Here is a 17,989-nt window from a genome sequence, read left to right as displayed (position 1 = left end):
CAAATACAGCATATAGGTGGCCACCTCTAATCATCACTTCCTTCCAGATTGATAGGAGAAATCTAAAAACTTGGTCAGTGGGCCTCGATTTACTATTCTTTGATGCAACACAATGCAGCAAGGTAAGTTGCTGCACTGGACTGCACTTTGTTATGCAAAAGTGAGAGAGCTAAACTGTTCCACATTTGCAAAGATATGAAGCTCCTAATCTCTCTTCCTACAGTGGCACACTTATTGCTGCCTACCCCCATCACAGGCACCCTTGAACCATGGTGCAAGGGTTTCTGGTTTGTCTGTAGGATTCTTTTGTTCAGGAAGGGAAACCTTCCTGCACAAAAACAATCCTTAGAAGCCTTGTTCTATGCAAAGAGAGAGTAATACGGAGAAATAAAGATATTCCTCTTTGTTACACCAAGGTTACGTAGATAAGCACATCATTTTGTAACAAACACAGGTTTAATAGCTTCAGCAAATCACATTAAAAGACATGGGTGGAAGCACAGGAACGCCTTTGCTGCACCAATGATCCACCCATGTAATGCCTTCCCGAGATAGGGTAAAGCAAAGTAGCGCAAGGGGCTGCTTTGCATTAATTTGCAGTTGAAAAATGATGTAAGGCCAAGCAACTATCAATTTCCATAGCTTTCTAAATGTCACAGATGAGCTTGCGTTTGCTTTGCTTTTCCTTGTGTGGCGCAAGGTCAACGCAAGTGGTCTATAGATCTAGACCTTGATTTTTCCCATTATATGTGTCTAGCAGTTGCTTTACGCTATCTACTCCTGCACTGACCAGTTTACTGGAGTAGTAGTCTAGTAGTAGCCTTTCAGTAGACACAGTACCTGATAAATCACTTTCTTTTCATACAGATTATGCTGTTTCTCAAGAACTCATGCATGTTTGCCTAAATCTCTGGGATTGTATTTCTGAAAACAACCCACAACTCATATCATAGATCACAACCTTTCCTTCTTTGAAAGCCATAATTCTGCAAACCAAAATTACCTAATCTCTGTGAAAGCAAATGAGTAATGAAGGAATTCATGATTTTGTTAAAACCAGAGGTTGTTATGCTTGCTCACCCATTATTGCTAACTCAGATAGCACAGCAATGAAGGGATCAAGAACTCCCAACATTCTTTAGGCACATATAAACCTAGAACCAGCAGTCTACTTACAAACAGCCATATGCTCCATTTGGACATTGTGCATAAGAGAGATGGTTAAGAAAGGGTATGAGAAATGCAGCTGTACTGCCCAGGGTGGGTGCTGCCTTAGTGGTGGGGATGCAAATGTGTTAAATGAAATGTATATGTTTTATTTACTAAAGTTGATAGAATCAATACTTATGTTACTGCTAATATTGCTATTAGTGTTATTATTATACATAAAGTGCAGATGCTGACAACAACATAATGAAGAGGTCCTGAACATTACAATGGCATATTTCAATGTCCATGATCTGTGTGCAGTTGAAGAATCAGAACATTTTATTTTCCTTGTGCCCTATTTTCCACACATATCCAGCTAAGATCTCACTGTTTAACGAAAAGATAGAACATTGTCTTTAAACTAGTGAGGTGCAAGAGATTACTTTGCTATTGCTGCTAAAATCTGCCCCCAGTCGGGTGCCATTTAGCTGACATTTGGGAATTATATTGTTCTTATTTCACTTTGTTCTTTTCAGATGACTTGATTTAAACCATGATATACCATTATCTGTACGAGAAAGGACAAAACGTAGAATACACTCATAATCTATCCGATTGCTGAATATCTTTGAAATATTACTAGGCTTATAATAAGCACGAGGCAAGAACAGTGATGCATCACTACTTTATTCAAAGGTCATACAAAGACAGAATAATCTTGAGAATTTTCTACGTAGAGATCTGCTTTGTCATGGTTAGAAAAAAAAAGATAGTCCCATGTGTCGAGATAGGGAAGAACAGAAGATCCAGCAATCCACATCTGCCTGGAATGATTCATTTGTCACAGAGATCAGGGATGGGAACTTTCTGAAAGTAGAGCATAAGAAACCTCAGTGAGAAGGATCAGGTGTAAAATACCCCAAACAAACAACTTCAAAATACAGAGGAGATAAGGAGAAAGCAGAACCTACATACTCACAAAAGAAATAACATTTTAAATCCCCCCGCGATGGTATATTGAAAGTACTAACATGCAGTGATACTCTCTATTTGGTGGCCCTGGGTTATCCAAAGATCAGGGGCATATGTCTGAAAGAACGCTTTTGTGATTCTCAAATAGAGATTTTTAGAGAATTGCTATTTGAGAATCGCAAAATGATAAGTAAATAAAAATTAGCATTTTTGTTTGATTCCCTCGCATTTCTTAATTGTGACCCGCAAATTGCGAGTCACAATTAAGGAATGGCTTCCCATTCATTCCTATGGGCCAATAGGCCCATAGGAATGAATGGGAAATGCGAGAGCAATTTGCGGGGTACTCGCAACTTGCGCACGCAATTTCAAGGGTGCAAGGGTTCCAAAAGGACAACCTGTTGCACCCCTGAAATGTGCATGTGTGCACATATGGCACACATACATGCCCTAAGGGCATGTATGTGTGCCACATGGCACTTTTAAAAAAGCAAAAAAGTGCTTTTTTGAAGGAAATTGCAAATTACCACCAACTTGAAGTTGGTGGTAATTTGCGATTCCTTAAGGCAACATCGCAATTTGTGATGCCTTCTCGCATAGCATTTAGAGAATCGCAAATTGCGATTCTCTAAATGCTTGCGCAAATAAGGAATTGCAATTTTTGCAATTCCTTATTTTGCGAGTAGGTTTCAACTTACCTACATAGCACAAAGCTAAATTGCGTTCGCAAACTTTGCGAATGCAATTCAGCTTGGTAAATATGGCCCCAGATCTTTAAACTCTTACTCAAATTGTGCTCTAAGTTCAAACAGCTATATGTCGCAATATTGTGGTCATTAATACTGATCTGATACAATATCTCCTCCACAATCAGTGCTTAATTTGTGCCAGTGCTTTCCGTTGCTTAGCACCGGCACATATTTCTCAGGGCCGGGTCTACACTCAATATTGACTCATTCAAGTTCACATGGGACTTCCCGGTGAACGCCTTCAAATATTTCAAATTGGATGCCGCATGGACGCATGCCTTATTATGAGGCACATTCCGCCTCTCTGGGGAGGGACTGCCCAAGAGCACACAGGGAAGCAGTGCCTGCCCATGCTCCTGCCTAATGCAACATACATCATTCTCTCCGCCTGTACTCACGTCCTGTCCCTCCTGCCTAAAAGAAGCAGTGCAGCCTCCACTCCCTCCAGGGAAGATCAGCCTTCTCGAACCGGCACCTCCCCCCCCTCTCTAACTTCTGCCCGCCTCTCCGCTTCCACTTCCTGCCCCTGCCATTGTTCTGATATCACTTGAATAGCGGCACATAGCATGCATTTTCTTTTATGGAGGGAACATTTGAAAATATAAAAAATACAGTGGCTCCGGCCCGCTGCAGCCACGGTGCCACAGGACTGCCTCTACAAGCCCCTGGAGCAACCACTGTACTGTAATAAGCAAAGGGTTGAGGCAGAACAGTCGGCTTGGCTGCTTCTCTGGGTAGCTGAGGGGCCCCTTGGCTCTGTGTGTCTCGCCACGGAGAGCAGCATGGCCCCGCCACGCAGCACTCCACATCCCTGGCATCCTCTGTTACTGATTGCTCCCGCTGCTCTTCCTGGCACTGGCGGGCCTCCGGGCTGAACATCCCCAAGCCTGGTGCTGCTTTCTTACGCTGCGGCCTGTGGTACGAGAATCAGCAGCTACTGATGGTGAGTGCTCAGGTTTCAAGGCAGGGAGGGCGCAGCAAAGTGACAGGAAGCAGAGCATGTCTACACCATGAAGCAGGAGCAACCGGTTATTCAAACTGATTTTACATAGATTTTCAGAGAGGCAAAGTGCAATATTTTCCAGAATGTTCTGGAAAGCATCCACGTCCAGTGAAATGTTGCACTCCCATCACTGCATTATACCAGTTTATACATAAGCAATGCAGGAGACTTAGGGAGGTGGCATTTATGTGATAGCAGCTAATTTATCGATCGTGTCACGGGGACCCGAATTCCAATCCCAGCATTCGCCCTTGCTTGAGTCGTGTGATCTTTGGCAAAACACTTCACCTCAAGAGGTGTAGGTAACAAAAAGTAGAGGCGTCAGGCCGTCTACATAACAAAAATGTGGTCAGAGATATCGCTTGAACAATATGTTAAAGCTAAGCTATGTTTTTTGGAGCCAAGAGATTACAAACTATTTTCCAGCTCCTGTTCGTTTAAAAGAAAAGCACGATGGTTTTGGACCGGACCCCACGCAGGATTTTATAATCACACCAGCCATTATTTACCAAAGCAGAGGGGGTGCAAAGGTGCTTGCTCCGGGCAGGCACGCGCAGGGAGATGTCAGCAACGGAAAAAATATAAATGAAAATAAACACACGGGGCTGCATACAAGTTATCGCACTCCCCTTTCAGAACATTTTATGCATTCCATGGTAAAGTCAATGAACACTGGCTTAGAGGGCACCTCTGTGCTGGCAAGGTTCATGACATTAAAACGATTCTCAAAACTGCAAAGCAATCACCGTCCATGGCGAAGTGCTTAATGGCTTAAGATTCGAAGGTCTGCGTGGTACAAGTTGCTGCTGAAAGTCAGTGTAAACTTTTACATATTTTTTTCAGTTTTGCTAAGAGCCAGCATGGCACTGGTGCGGCACAGCGCGGGACATTAGCTATCCAGACATATAAAGCAAACAGAGACATTTAGTAACATCAAACGGCTGAGTAAACAATGTTTAAAGTGAGGTGGAACGAGAAATCATATGACTTTAGTTCCTTGGCTAAACACTTCGGCTCCTGGTGCCAACACAACCCGCAGTGCTACAACTGCCAATTCTAGTTTGAAACAATATGCAACCAATATGTTGCTTTTATATGCCCAGCAAATTATCCGTAAGACCAATATGTTTAACCAATTTTTAAGCAGACTGTACAATACCAAAATGGTGAAGTCTCCTATAAATGGTATGATTTAAGGATGATTTTGTTGCCGATTTAAACCTAGTCAGTGTCAGCATGTTACCAATGGTCTGAGTCTGAACTCTTAAAGGAGGGAACACAGATGAGTAAGAAAGGCAATGCCGGAATGTGACAATAGCTGCTCACACTATGTATGCTGTAAAAGGCACTGTACATAGGCCTGGGAGGATAGAGGGCATCCTTCTTTTAAAACACTTCTCCTAAAGAAGGCGACGTTACACCCCTTGACTCAGCTGACCCATATGGGTTTATCCCTTACCATGGCAGTCTGCTTGATACTTTCCCGCTCCACGTCTCCTGTTTGAGGTGATATTTCCTCATTATTGTGGGCACTGGACAATAGCACCGCGTTTTTCATCTTTAGGTGTTTAAACTATGGTCCCAGCCAGACATGCTGCACAGATGCTGAACAAGTTCATAGAGAAAATGGCCAGGGAGTAGTGGGGATTAAAAACAACAGATCGGCTTGGTATGAGACGAAAACAGAACATCTTGGGTAGCTTAGGAAAATGTCAGAATGTATGCAAGATCTGTGTGGTGTTGGAATGGGCTGATAACTCCTGTGCGATACTTATTGCAGAGCATATCTGGCTTACTAGTTGATTTTTCCTCTCTGCGTCCTCACCACCCTACAAGGCTGCTTGTGTATATGTTTTATTTACTCAATTGTTTAACACAGTTTAAATATTAGACCTGAAGAGGTAACGGAGCCCTTTGCTCCACTGCCGCCCTTTGACACTGCTAGCTGACTTTAAAACAGGTATTCCTAAAATATTACGTGTGCCATCTAAATTTAAGAGTCTGCCTTGAGAAACCACTTCAACTTTTCAGACAAGGTCAGGCGGTACAGAATCTTTCTGGAGGTTAATCATTTCAGCAGAAATGTTTAAAAGCTTAACATCTGCAGAAGCTCATGCAGCAAAAATAACTTTAATGACCCTAAAAAGTTGGCTGTGCATTTTTGCATCGATTGGCCTTAGGATTGCAATGCGTGACTGCCCTAAAATTTGCACTCAAAAACAGCAATTAATGTTATGATAGGAAACACACACAAAATTACAAAATGAAACCTGTCAAGCGGTAAGGAACATTTTGTTTTTGACATGGTATTTGCACAAGTGCATCTCTAACTGGACTCTAGAAAGGGCCAGTGTCCCGTCTACGTCTAATAGTGGCAGAGAGGCATTTTTCATCCGCTTCTGTTTTTGTTGTGCAGTTCTGATACATTGTATGGTATTTGTTGTTTAGGGTGTGTGCCGTTGTTATGGCCTAACAACACTGTCCAGTGTGGTAATTGCAGAATAGTCCTGCCCGGGGATTTCAGTTGCTTCTTATATGATGAAGAGAGATGAGTGCACCTGAGAAGGGCTCTGGGACGTCCAGTCAGAAGCTGGGAAGAGCGTGAGACCAAAACTTAGAATGCATTGTAATGTACACTGTGGTAGTGCTGGGGGACAGAAAGGAGCATTGCTGATTTCATGTCAAGGGAAGAGGATGTGGTATAATGGTCACATCTGCCCACTTTGGAATGTGGGAACCAGGTCCAGCTTCGAGTCTCTGGGTCGGCTCAACATCCTGTGATTCTGGGCAAATCACATCATCCGCCCATGACTATCAAGCAATTGAATGTGTCCTAGTGTAACGTAACTGGTGCTCATGTAAACCATTATAATAATCTGCAAAACAAAAAGGGTGAAGAGGAGATGGGGAGTAAAGGTGAAGTGAGTAGCCTGGGCCCCCCAGGCCATAATCCAGAGAAGAAAATTACCTCCCAAGTAGTCAGCAGTGTCAGTTGAGGAGGTGGTTGGCGCAACTAGAGTAAGTGGGTGGAGCCACTGGTGGAAGTGGGTGGAGCCTAGGGAAGTGGGTGTGGCCTCCTAAAAATAATTTGAGCACCTGCACTTCATATTTTACAAATTAAGCACTGTCCACAATATCAACAATCGCTATATTGTCACAGTAAGTATATTTAGGAAAGTACAGATTTACCATTCCTTGTCTACTTACCTTAATGATAAAGCAGTAGTCCATTCGACAATGTTGCAGGTTGCTATATCTCCCACAATATTATGAGCTCCCTATACCCACTGATCAACCAATTCCTTGTAAGACAGTTATATTTGCAAGGATGATGCCTTCTCAAAAGCTGCTTTCAAGAGTTACGCTTGATATTCACAATTTAGGGTTGTTCTCTGTCCCTGTAACTGAAATTATCTTTTGCATTAAAATTTTAATGGAGAATATTTACCATTTTTTCCACAGTTGATCAGTTGATAATCCCTCTGATGGTGCTTTGAGCAATATTAGCATATTTTTTGAGAAGCCAACGAAGCATGAAATCAACTTGCTGTGTGTGTGAATACTAGCCCATAATTCTACACCATTGCTTGTTGTGCCTATAGCATGTCTTGAGATGGATTAATTCCTGAAGAAGTCATAAGTAATGGGGACAGGAGAATAGCCTCTTTTTTAGCACACCATGAGCATCTGATACTTTACATTTTTCAAGTCTTTGGGACAGTGGACAATTAGCACAACGGGCTGAGGACTCCTTAGGCTCTGTCTGCCTGCATGACAAATGTGCAAAAAATGTGGCTCTATGCATATGCAAATTGTCTTGGAAACAGGTTATATTTGGCTTCTGGTTGGTATTTGTCTTGGCGTATGAACTTTATTACTGACATAGTTAGATCCAGTGCTGCACTCTGAATGTCCTGCATTTAATTAGTGCTAAAGTCTCAGGTCACCTGCATCTGTTTTGTGCGTCGGGCTCCAGTTACAGGCTTGTGCCCCCTGTGTCCTACAGGTAATGACACACAACCTCGCACTTCACTCTCATGAAACTAACCCACTGCTCTCACTGTCTTTTGGGGACAGTGGAACAGCATATTGTACTGTATTCATGAGGAATGAAACTCATACAAACAATACACCACTCTGCACTAACTTCTAGAGATTCTAACTCACTAGATTGTGCTGCACTTTAAGGTCACTGTCCTAAACACTGGTGTTTCAGGGGGGAGGAAATTGTGTAGTCTGGTGTAAATGCAGCTTGTGGCATGCTGGTGCACACAGGAAGTGAACAAGGAAGAAATAGAAGGTGACAGTATGGCCTGCGATGGAACAGAAGCACTTGAACTGAAATCACAAAAGGGATCACGTGGAGGACACATGATCCCACCTCCATTAAAAAAAAAAATCACATTAGTGAAACTTGTACAAAAGTTGGCAAAGGGGCTGAAAGTGCCATGCTCTTGAATATGGAAGCGAGACTGTAGAAAAAGCAATCTAGAACACGAGACAAAGAAAGTCCTGGAATAAGTTGCACACAATGGACTACAGCAAAGCATCTCTCAACAGTATCTCTTTCAGACAAGAGACTGGAGGACAGGAGGTATAGATACCTCCTATTCTTTCTCCTTATGCCCTGTCCTTAGGTCTTTGCGCTCAAAGAGTGTCATGCAGCCCTTCGGATCCCCTGGCATACATGTTTTGTTTATTTGGCACTCTCATGTTGCTTCTTGGCCCAACCCCCACGATAAGCTATTTCCTCCTGTGGGCCTCTTATGCCTCCACTTGGCCTGCCTCCTCTCTTAGCTCTGTGGTCCTCAGGGCTTCTTATATTGCCACAGTTGCCCCATCATGCTTATGTCCCTGCTTTCCCCTTTGGTCTGTCATACTTCTCCTATTTTCCCATCTTCTATTTTTGCTCTCCTTCGACCTCTCATGCTGCCTCTTTAGTAATGAATTAGTAGCAGGGGAAGCAGACAAAAAGTAGCAGCACAGAACTGATAGCAGAGAAAGAAGGCACAGGGTGAATCTTTAATCAAGAGAGGACTACTTTGGGAACCAAGGAAACCAAGGAAAGGTTGTCAGAACTACCATCACATCCACGGCTGTTTCCTCTTCTATAGCTTCTCTGCCTCACTATTGCCACATTTTCACATTCTATTCATGGCCCAAACTCTGAAGCTCATTTTGGCCCCTTTTCTTCCATAACCTCACTTCCTTCGCAGTGATCCTCCATTCCAGGACTTCTATTTCAGTTCATTTCTGCATAATTTCAGCTCATGCTTTTAAATATCCCCTTCCTCTTGCTCAACAGGGGTCTCTTCTCACTTCCCTGCCTCTCCTCTTGTATGCACCTTCCTCTCTATACATGATTCTTTTCTGATCTCTGCCCCCAGCGCATTCCACCTCTCTTTTACAGCTGCACCAATTTGTATCTAACATGCGTCCCTGTCCATTTCCTCTCATGAAACACTCAACTATTCATCTACATTCTCCCCATACCTCTTGGTTCTCTTGGATTCAGCTGATCAGAAGCACTGGAACCACACACAGGGCTACCCATGAGATATTTGCATGATGAAGGACATAGTTTGAGATGACTCCCCCAAACAAAGTGTGCATTATTAACCCTGCTGCAGGATCTGGGATGCGATGAATAACCCACTCTCTGTGGGAAATAAATCATTGAAAAAAGGAATAATGTTAATAAGCAAATAGAAATGCGTATAAAGGAAAAAAAAGTAGAAAAATACTTGAGTATTAAATTAGAGGTAGGGTGATGCGGAAAAGAACGAGAGAATGCGGAAGCACGGGAAAAAGTGACTGATGAAGAGGGTCTGGGCAGAGAACTCCGGGGAAGACAGGTTGTGCAGGCAGAACGGGTGTGACTGGATTACCACTGCTGACGGACACGGGATTCGATGACTCACCCACTTTCTGTGTGCATGAAATATTACCCCTGTGTGACTGGATTACAGAATTAGTGTAAGAAAGTGGCTCTGTATATACTGCACCGAGGTAAGGTACAGTGTGTACAGAGTCCAACAGTCCCCAGAGGTTTGGCAGAGGTTAAAGTTAGATATAACCTTACTCTCTAAAGTGGTAGCTTGGTTGAGCAGTAAGGCAGTATCAGAGGACAGTGTAAAGCATTTGTTGTACACACTCAGTCAGCAAATGGTTTCACACACTCAAGAACTGAACTCTAGGCCAATTGTTTTGTATATAAAAATATATAGTTGTTTTATTTTAGAACCAAAATGGTCTAGTTGAATGCTTTCAATAAGCAATAGACTTTTAAATGTAATAGTTACAGTTGTTGCCATAGGCAACAAAAGGTAAACACAATTATAACCTTGAGCTCAATGGGAATTTTTAAGTAAAGGCAATATCAATTACTTTGCATAGGTTTTTCTTACTCAGGGCTGGATCCTGGATTCAGCCCTGGTGCATCTCCTGTAAACAGTTGAAATAAATCGTTTTTGTTACATAGGCGATTTTTAAGGAATATTTGTATGTTTCAAAAATCGACAGAAGAATTTCTGGCAAAAAGCAGGCAATGTTATCCTATGGAGGAAAGTTGGTTATCGGAAAATCGCAGTTACTTATAATTACTTTTCAGGGTCAGTGCTGGGCACCAAGATCCAGCACTGGGATCTCTCCTGGTAAGAGGTGTGTAATTTTGTTTTCGGTGATGTTTTGTGAATATTTTAAAGTTTTAAAACTCGACACTTAGAAGAATTTCCAAGTGAAACCAGTCAATGTTACCCTAAGGAGAAAATGTAGGTTATCTGCTTTCAGGTAAGTACTCGACTAGCAGAGTTAAGGTTCTGGGCATAGACCCAGGGGTCTCCCAGGGTCAGGTTGGTACAGTTGTTACACCCTCAGCGGCATAGGGGCAGCCGGGTGCAGAGAGAGTGGGCCCAATGTTAGCCTATGGCGGACAGCGGGCCTTTAGTTGGTGGCTGCCAGCAGGCAGGCCACGCGGCTGTGTGAGCCTGGCTCCTGGTCATTTACACAGGGCAAGTGGGGAAGTAGTTTTGGACAGATTCTGCACTTCTAGGGGCACTCGGGCGTCTGGGTGCAGGGTGCTTTTGAGCCGTCGGGCGCTCAATATATTTCAATAAAGAAGCTGCAAGATGAACAAAGGCTGCAAGCTCGGGGACGGAGATTCTTCAGGTGCGACCACCACTTTGAGATGTAAGTTGGGAAGCTGTAGGTTAGGTAGGCACCCAGGAGTTGGGCACAGGGGGCCGCAGGGCGCCGGGTGCAGGAGTGTCTTTTGGTGTCGGGAAATCTTACCCTCTGCTGGTCCCGGTTGGGGGGGTCCCTGGAGTTGAGGCTGCAGGCGTCATCAGGAGCATCGAGGAGGGTCCTTGGGTGCTGGATTCTTGGTCACAGTCACAGGGGGGACGTCCTCGTGGTCTTTGTTCACTCAGGCACAGACTGGGCTCGGCGGGTGCAGAGTGTGTTGGATTCGTGGTTCCTGGCTGGCACCAGGGGTTGTTGCTGTTTGAGCAGAACCACTGCTCGTGGGAGTCCCAGTCTTTAGATGAGCAAGGCAGTCAGGTCCTCCGGGTTTTTTGAGGTTGCTGACCACTGGAGATGCCGGGATTTAGCAGGAGCAGGTTCGTGGGCTGACAGGCCTATAGGGCTGGGACCAAGTCAGTTGGTGTTGTCCTCTTGTTAACAGCTGCCCAGTAGGTATTCTTTCTTCTTGTTCTTCTTCTTGTTTCGGAATCGGGATCTGAGGAAGAAAGGTTCAGGGTGCCCCTAAATACTACATTTAGGGGCATTACAGGTAGGTAAAGGTCAGGGACCAATGGGTCCCTTCCCTGGGGTGGGTACACCCTCTAGCCTGCCACTCTCCAGTGGGAGGGGGCAGGAGCCTAGTCCTGATTGGGTAGGGCTCCCCATCCTCAAGATAGCGAGAGCCCGGAGTTGTGCTTCACCTCGCCTCCCCCACCCGATGGGTGGGGTTGGCAGAGGCTGGCACCCCCCCTTTCCTCACTTGGGTTTTCCCGCCGATCTTCCCGCCAGAGTGGGGGTCAGAACCGGTGGGGGCCAGTTGCTGAGTACAGCAAGTGGTCTGGAGAAGCTCACAAAGGCAGCATGCCTTTAAAGCTTCCCCTGCCCATCCTGGGGAAGGAGGACTAGCACCTCGCCAGGATGTGCATTGTTGCAGGCCCACGAGAGTGGATGGCTCTCTACCCAGGGGCCAGCAACATGTCTGCTGGGTGGCAGCCTAGGCAGCCTCTCAGTCAGGATGCTGGTTGTTGGTTAGTTTCAGAGGGCATCTCTAAGATGCCCTCTGTCGTGCATCTTACATTAAATCCCACACTGGCATCAGTGTGGGTTTAATGTGCTGAGAAGTTTGATACCAAACTTCTCAGTCTTCAGTGTAGCTATTAGGGTGCTGTGGAGTTTGTAATGTCGACCTCCCAGAACCCTATACTCTTAATGACAACACTGCACTTACAGGGCCCAGGAATGGACCTGGGCACTGTGGGGTACAGGGCTCATGCACATGTACCCTCACCACTGGCATAGGGCACCCAGCTAGAGGGGTGACTGATGTATGCCAAGGCAGTGGTTTGTGGGTATGGCACACAGAGATGTGTGCCATGTCGTCTTTGTGTTTTGTTCTGCACCCAGACACTCAGCCTGCAAAGGCAGTGTGTGAGTGTCAGGGTACAGGGCCTCTAAGGGTGGCACAATAAGTGTTGCAGCCCCTAGGGGCCTTCTCTGGTCACAGTGCCCTGGGTACCTATGGTACAGTTTAGCAGGGGCTGACATGTGGCCAGAGATGCCAACTGGGTTTAGGCTTCAATACAGTTTTAGGGAAGGAACACAGGCCCTGGGCACCTGATTGGCAGGAGCCGAGGGCACACTCAGTCAAAGTGCATCAGCAATTCAGCAAAAAGTGGGGGCATACCATGCAAGAAAGATGGCACCTTCTCACAATTAGCACTGCTGGAGGAACTGGGATACGATGACTCGCCCACTCAAAATATGACAAAAATATAGGAACAAGGGAATTGCATTTGTGAGTCAAAAGAAAAGGGTATTAAGCGAAAGAGGAAGAAAAAAACTTGAATAATAAATTAGAAGGAGGATGATGCATAGAAGAAGGAGAGAATGCGGTAGGACGAGCCAAGTGACTGCTGCAGTGTGCATGGGAAGAGACCACCGGGACTGACTTGTTGCATTGGCAGAAAGGGCGTGACTGGATTACACCTGCTGCAGGACATGGGATGAGATGACTACACAACTGGATGTGTGCATTAATTGATAACTACTGATGCATGAACAGGGATGTGATGACTCTCCCTCTCTCTGTGATTATTAAATATTTTCCGGGCCGGAAGCTCCGCCTCCGGGCCGGAAGCTCCGCCTCCGGGCCGGAATTTCCGGCCCGAGTGCGGACGTAAGTTTAGTAGTCGTAAATCCATTCTGTGAATAGTAAAAGTACTAAGTTCATTCTGTGAATAGCAAAAGTAGTAAGTTCATTCTGTGAATACCAGAAGTACTAGGTGCATTCTGTGAATACCAGAATGGTACTAAGTTTAGGATTTAGTCTTAAGTTTGTTCTGTGAATCGGGCCCAGAGCTTTGGAGTATACAATTTCCAGCTAGAAGGCAATATTTCTCTCCATGTGTTCCCATACCGGATATGTCAAGCAGTGTTGTGCCTACTTTCCCTCCATGTTAAAGAACAGTAGATGTTTCAGCACCCAGGCTAATGTGGTGCATAGCTAAATATATATAAGTTCCCAAAGGTGAGACCGATTGCATTTCAAATGCTTATTATCATTCTTCTTCCCTCCAAAGTATACTCTGAAAATGGATAAGAAGATTGGACAGTAGTGTAGCTGACATACAAGGCAACAGTACTGCAACACAAAGGGTTGTTCCAGGGCATAGGTGGGGCCTAGAAATGTAACCACCAAATAGTTTGCACCTGACACATGAGAGTGCCGAAAATCACAAATCAACACTTCAACCTGTAGATTTGGAAACATGTGAGCAGAAATGTAGGCCGGTAAAAGCAAGTCAAGTGATGATGCTGTGAAATCAACAGTAATGCTGGAAACTAGGGATGGCAGACTGAAGGAATGATTTGGTCTGTCTTCGTTGTTATGTTCTCAGAACTTCTAAGTATTGTGAGCAGTGTTGGGACTCAAGGGTGCTGCCCTTCCTGGCTGCTAGTACGTTTGCCTAACTTACTCAAAAATAAAATACTGAAGTAAGCACCAAACTGCGTGACACACCAGGTATGGGAACACATGAAGATAAATATTGCCTTTCAGCAGGAAATGGGATAGTCCAAAGCTCTGTTTTTAATATAAAATGAGGGCCTTCGGTGGTGATATCCCTAAAAATACAAGATTAAAAAAAATATATTGTTGTCTACGTGTGCACAGAGCAAGGAACAAGTATTTCAAGGGGGGAGCATAGCACGTGGGAGAGAGCAACCAAACATGTACTCTCTCATGGAGTGCGCAAAACAGTGCTTGAAATGAAAAAATAGAAGTTGCTGGTTTCCGAGAAGTGTCGGTACTCTCCAATTAAAAGTATAACATGTTCCTTGATAAGTGCAGGTACTCTCCTGAAACAAAAGTTTTTAATTGATTCCTGACATTTCTGCTTTTTGACCAAAATGTACTTCACTGTGCTAAAATAATTCATAAAAAACACAAAGATGTCTAGTCAATCAATAAATCTCACGAGCACTGCACGAGCCAACATTCCGGACCTCTGAGCAAATCACTTGCGGGCAGCGACGGATAAACATAGTAACAGAGCAGAGCTTTTCATAGAAAGATGACCACACTGGCATTTGAGATGTAAACAAGTGACAAACTTCACTCCCTCTATAGTAACCTAGTAGAGTTCTTTGCCGAGAGAGGACACCGTTACATTTCAGATGTAAAGATGTGCAACACTACCCTCACTGTATAGAAAGCAGGAAGAGCTGGCTACAGAAAGAAGGCCATTTCGGGATTTTAGGTGTAAACCTGTGCAACACCACAATCCATGCATACTTACAGGGTAGAGATGTCAGCAGATATGACAACATCGGTATTTCAGATGTAAACATCTGCAAAACCACAATCCGTGAACACCAACCCATGAACTATACAGTTAGATCACACTAACATTTCAGATAAAAATATGTGTAACACCACAGCCCATGCATAGCAGCCGAGTACAGCTCTCTGCATAAAGATGAGACCCTGATATTTCAGATGTAAACAAAGTATTGAAACTTTTTTTAGATGCAAGCATGTGCAACACCACAGCCTGTGCATAGTAAAAGAGTACAGCTATATGACACCCTTATAAGTCAGATGTAAACATGTGCAAAACCACAATCCCTGTATAGTAACATAAGAGTTGGCTGCAGACAGATGACTCCACCAGTGTTTCAGATGTTAATATGTGTAACACCACAAACCTTGTATAGTATACAGCTCACCGCAGAAAGATGACACCTTGAAATTTCAAATATAAACACATGCAACACTACAATCCCTGTATAGCAACCTAGAGAAGCTGGCAGCAGAAAGATGACCACACCAATATTTCAGATGTAAGCATGTGCAACACCACGGATGGAGACTGAGGAGAAAAGTAGCATGAGGCACAAGGAAGGAGACTGAGGAGAAGAGCAGCATGAGGCACAAGGAAGGACACTGAGGAGAAGAGCAGCATGAGGCACAAAGAAGGAGACTGAGGGGAAGAGAAGCGCGAGGCACAGGGACGGAGACTGAGGAGAAGAGCAGCGTGAGGCACAAGGAAGGAGACTGAGGAGAAGAGCAGCGTGAGGCACAAGGAAGGAGACTGAGGAGAAGAACAGCGTGAGGCACAAGGAAGGAGACTGAGGAGAAGAGCAGTGTGAGGCACAAGGAAGGAGACTGAGGAGAAGAGCAGCATGAGGCACAAGGACGGAGAGTAAAGAGAAGAGCAGCGCGAGGCAGAAGGACGGAGACTGAGGAGAAGAGCAGCGCGAGGCACAACGACGGAGACTGAGGAGAAGAGCAGCGTGAGGTACAAGGAAGGAGACTGAGGAGAAGAGCAGCGTGAGGCACAAGGAAGGAGAGTGACGATAAGAGCAGCGTGAGGCACAAAGACGGAGAATGAGGAGAAGAGCTGCATGAGGCACAAGGACAGAGAGTGGGGAAAAGAGCAGCGTGAGGCACAAGGACGGAGACTGAGGAGAAGAGCAGCGCAAGGCACAAGGATGGAGACTGAGGAGAAGAGCAGCGCAAGGCACAAGGATGGAGACTGAAGAGAAGAGCAGCGTGAGGCACAAGGACAGAGACTGAGAAGAGCAGTGTGAGGCACAAGGAAGGAGATTGAGGAGAAGAACAGCGTGTGGCACAAGGAAGGAGACTGAGGAGAAAAGCAGATTGAGGCACAAAGAAGGAGAATGAGGAGAAGAGCAGCGTGAGGCACAAGGTAGGAGACTGAGGAGAAGAGCAGCATGAGGCGCAAGGACGGAGTGTGAAGAGAAGAGCAGCGCGAGGCACAAGGACGAAGACTGAGGAGAAGAGCAGCGTGAGGCACAACGATGGAGACTGAAGAGAAGAGCAGCGCGAGGCACAAGGACGGAAGCTGAGGAGAAGAGCAGCGCAAGGCACAAGGATAGAGACTGAGGAGAAGAGCAGCGCATTGCACAAGGACAGAGACTGAGGAGAAGAGCAGCGTAAGGCACAAGGAAGGAGACTGAGGAAAATTGAAGCATGAGGCACAAGGACAGAGAGTGAAGAGAAGAGCAGCGCGAGGCACAAGGATGGAGACTGAGAAGAAGAGCAGCGCGAGGCACAAGGACAGAGACTGAGGAGAAGAGCAACGTGAGGCACAAGGAAGGAGACTGAGGAGAAAAGCAGTGGGAGGTACAAGGAAGAAGAGTGACAATAAGAGCAGCGTGAGGCACAAGGACGGAGAGTGGGGAGAAGAGCTGCGTGAGGCACAGGGACAGAGAATGGGGAGAAGACCAGCGTGAGGCACAAGGACGGAGACTGAGGAGAAGAGCAGCGTGAGGCACAAGGACGGAGACTGAGGAGAAGAGCAGCATGAGTCATAAGGAAGGAGACTGAGGAGAAGAGCAGCGTGAGGCACAAGGACGGAGACTGAGGAGAAGAGCAGCGTGAGGCACAAGGACAGAGACTGAGGAGAAGAGCAGCATGAGTCATAAGGAAGTAGACTGAGGAGAAGAGCAGCGTGAGGCACAAGGAAGGAGACTGAGGAGAAGAGCAGCATGAGGCACAAGGAAGGAGACTGAGGAGAAGAGCAGCGTGAGGCACAAGGACGGAGACTACAGTGAAGAGCAGCGTGAGGCACAAGGACGGAGACTGAGGAGAAGAGCAGCGTGAGGTACAAGGAAGGAGACTGAGGAGAAGAGCAGCGTGAGGCACAAGGAAGGAGAGTGACGATAAGAGCAGCGTGAGGCACAAAGACGGAGAATGAGGAGAAGAGCTGCGTGAGGCACAAGGACAGAGAGTGGGGAAAAGAGCAGATTGAGGCACAAAGAAGGAGAATGAGGAGAAGAGCAGCGTGAGGCACAAGGAAGGAGAATACGGAGAAGGGCAGTGTGAGAAACAAGGAAGGAGACTGAGGAGAAGATCAGCGTGAGGCACAGGGTAGGAGACTGAGGAGAAGAGCAGCGTGAGGCACAAGGACGGAGTGTGAAGAGAAGAGCAGCGCGAGGCACAAGGACGGAGACTGAGGAGAAGAGCAGCACGAGACACAAGGACGGAGACTGAGGAGAAGAGCAGCGCGAGGCACAAGGATGAAGACTGAGGAGAAGAGCAGCGTGAGGCACAAGGATGGAGACTGAAGAGAAGAGCAGCGCGAGGCACAAGGACGGAAGCTGAGGAGAAGAGCAGCGCAAGGCACAAGGATAAAGACTGAGGAGAAGAGCAGCGCATTGCACAAGGACGGAGACTGAGGAGAAGAGCAGCGTAAGGCACAAGGAAGGAGACTGAGGAAAATAGAAGCATGAGGCACAAGGACAGAGAGTGAAGAGAAGAGCAGCGCGAGGCACAAGGACGGAGACTGAGAAGAAGAGCAGCGCGAGGCACAAGGACGGAGACTGAGGAGAAGAGCAACGTGAGGCACAAGGA

General features: G+C 45.8%; 1 protein-coding gene across 1 annotated transcript in view; it reads right to left on the bottom strand.

Moving 5' to 3' along the window:
• Positions 1-1,815: 1,815 nt before the first annotated feature.
• Positions 1,816-17,989, bottom strand: part of LOC146806220 (uncharacterized) — a 445,106-nt gene continuing 428,932 nt past the window's right edge. The window contains exon 7 of the mRNA XM_085623479.1: positions 1,816-2,016. Coding sequence (XP_085479605.1) covers positions 1,984-2,016 — 33 coding nt within the window. The 3' untranslated portion in view covers positions 1,816-1,983. The remainder of the gene's footprint in view (positions 2,017-17,989) is intronic.

Source organism: Triturus cristatus, chromosome 8, assembly GCF_964204655.1.
Source record: "Triturus cristatus chromosome 8, aTriCri1.1, whole genome shotgun sequence".
NCBI classification, from domain to species: domain Eukaryota; kingdom Metazoa; phylum Chordata; class Amphibia; order Caudata; family Salamandridae; genus Triturus; species Triturus cristatus.
The sequence above is the reverse complement of the archived record's forward strand: the minus strand, read 5'-3'. Positions and strand labels throughout refer to the sequence as shown.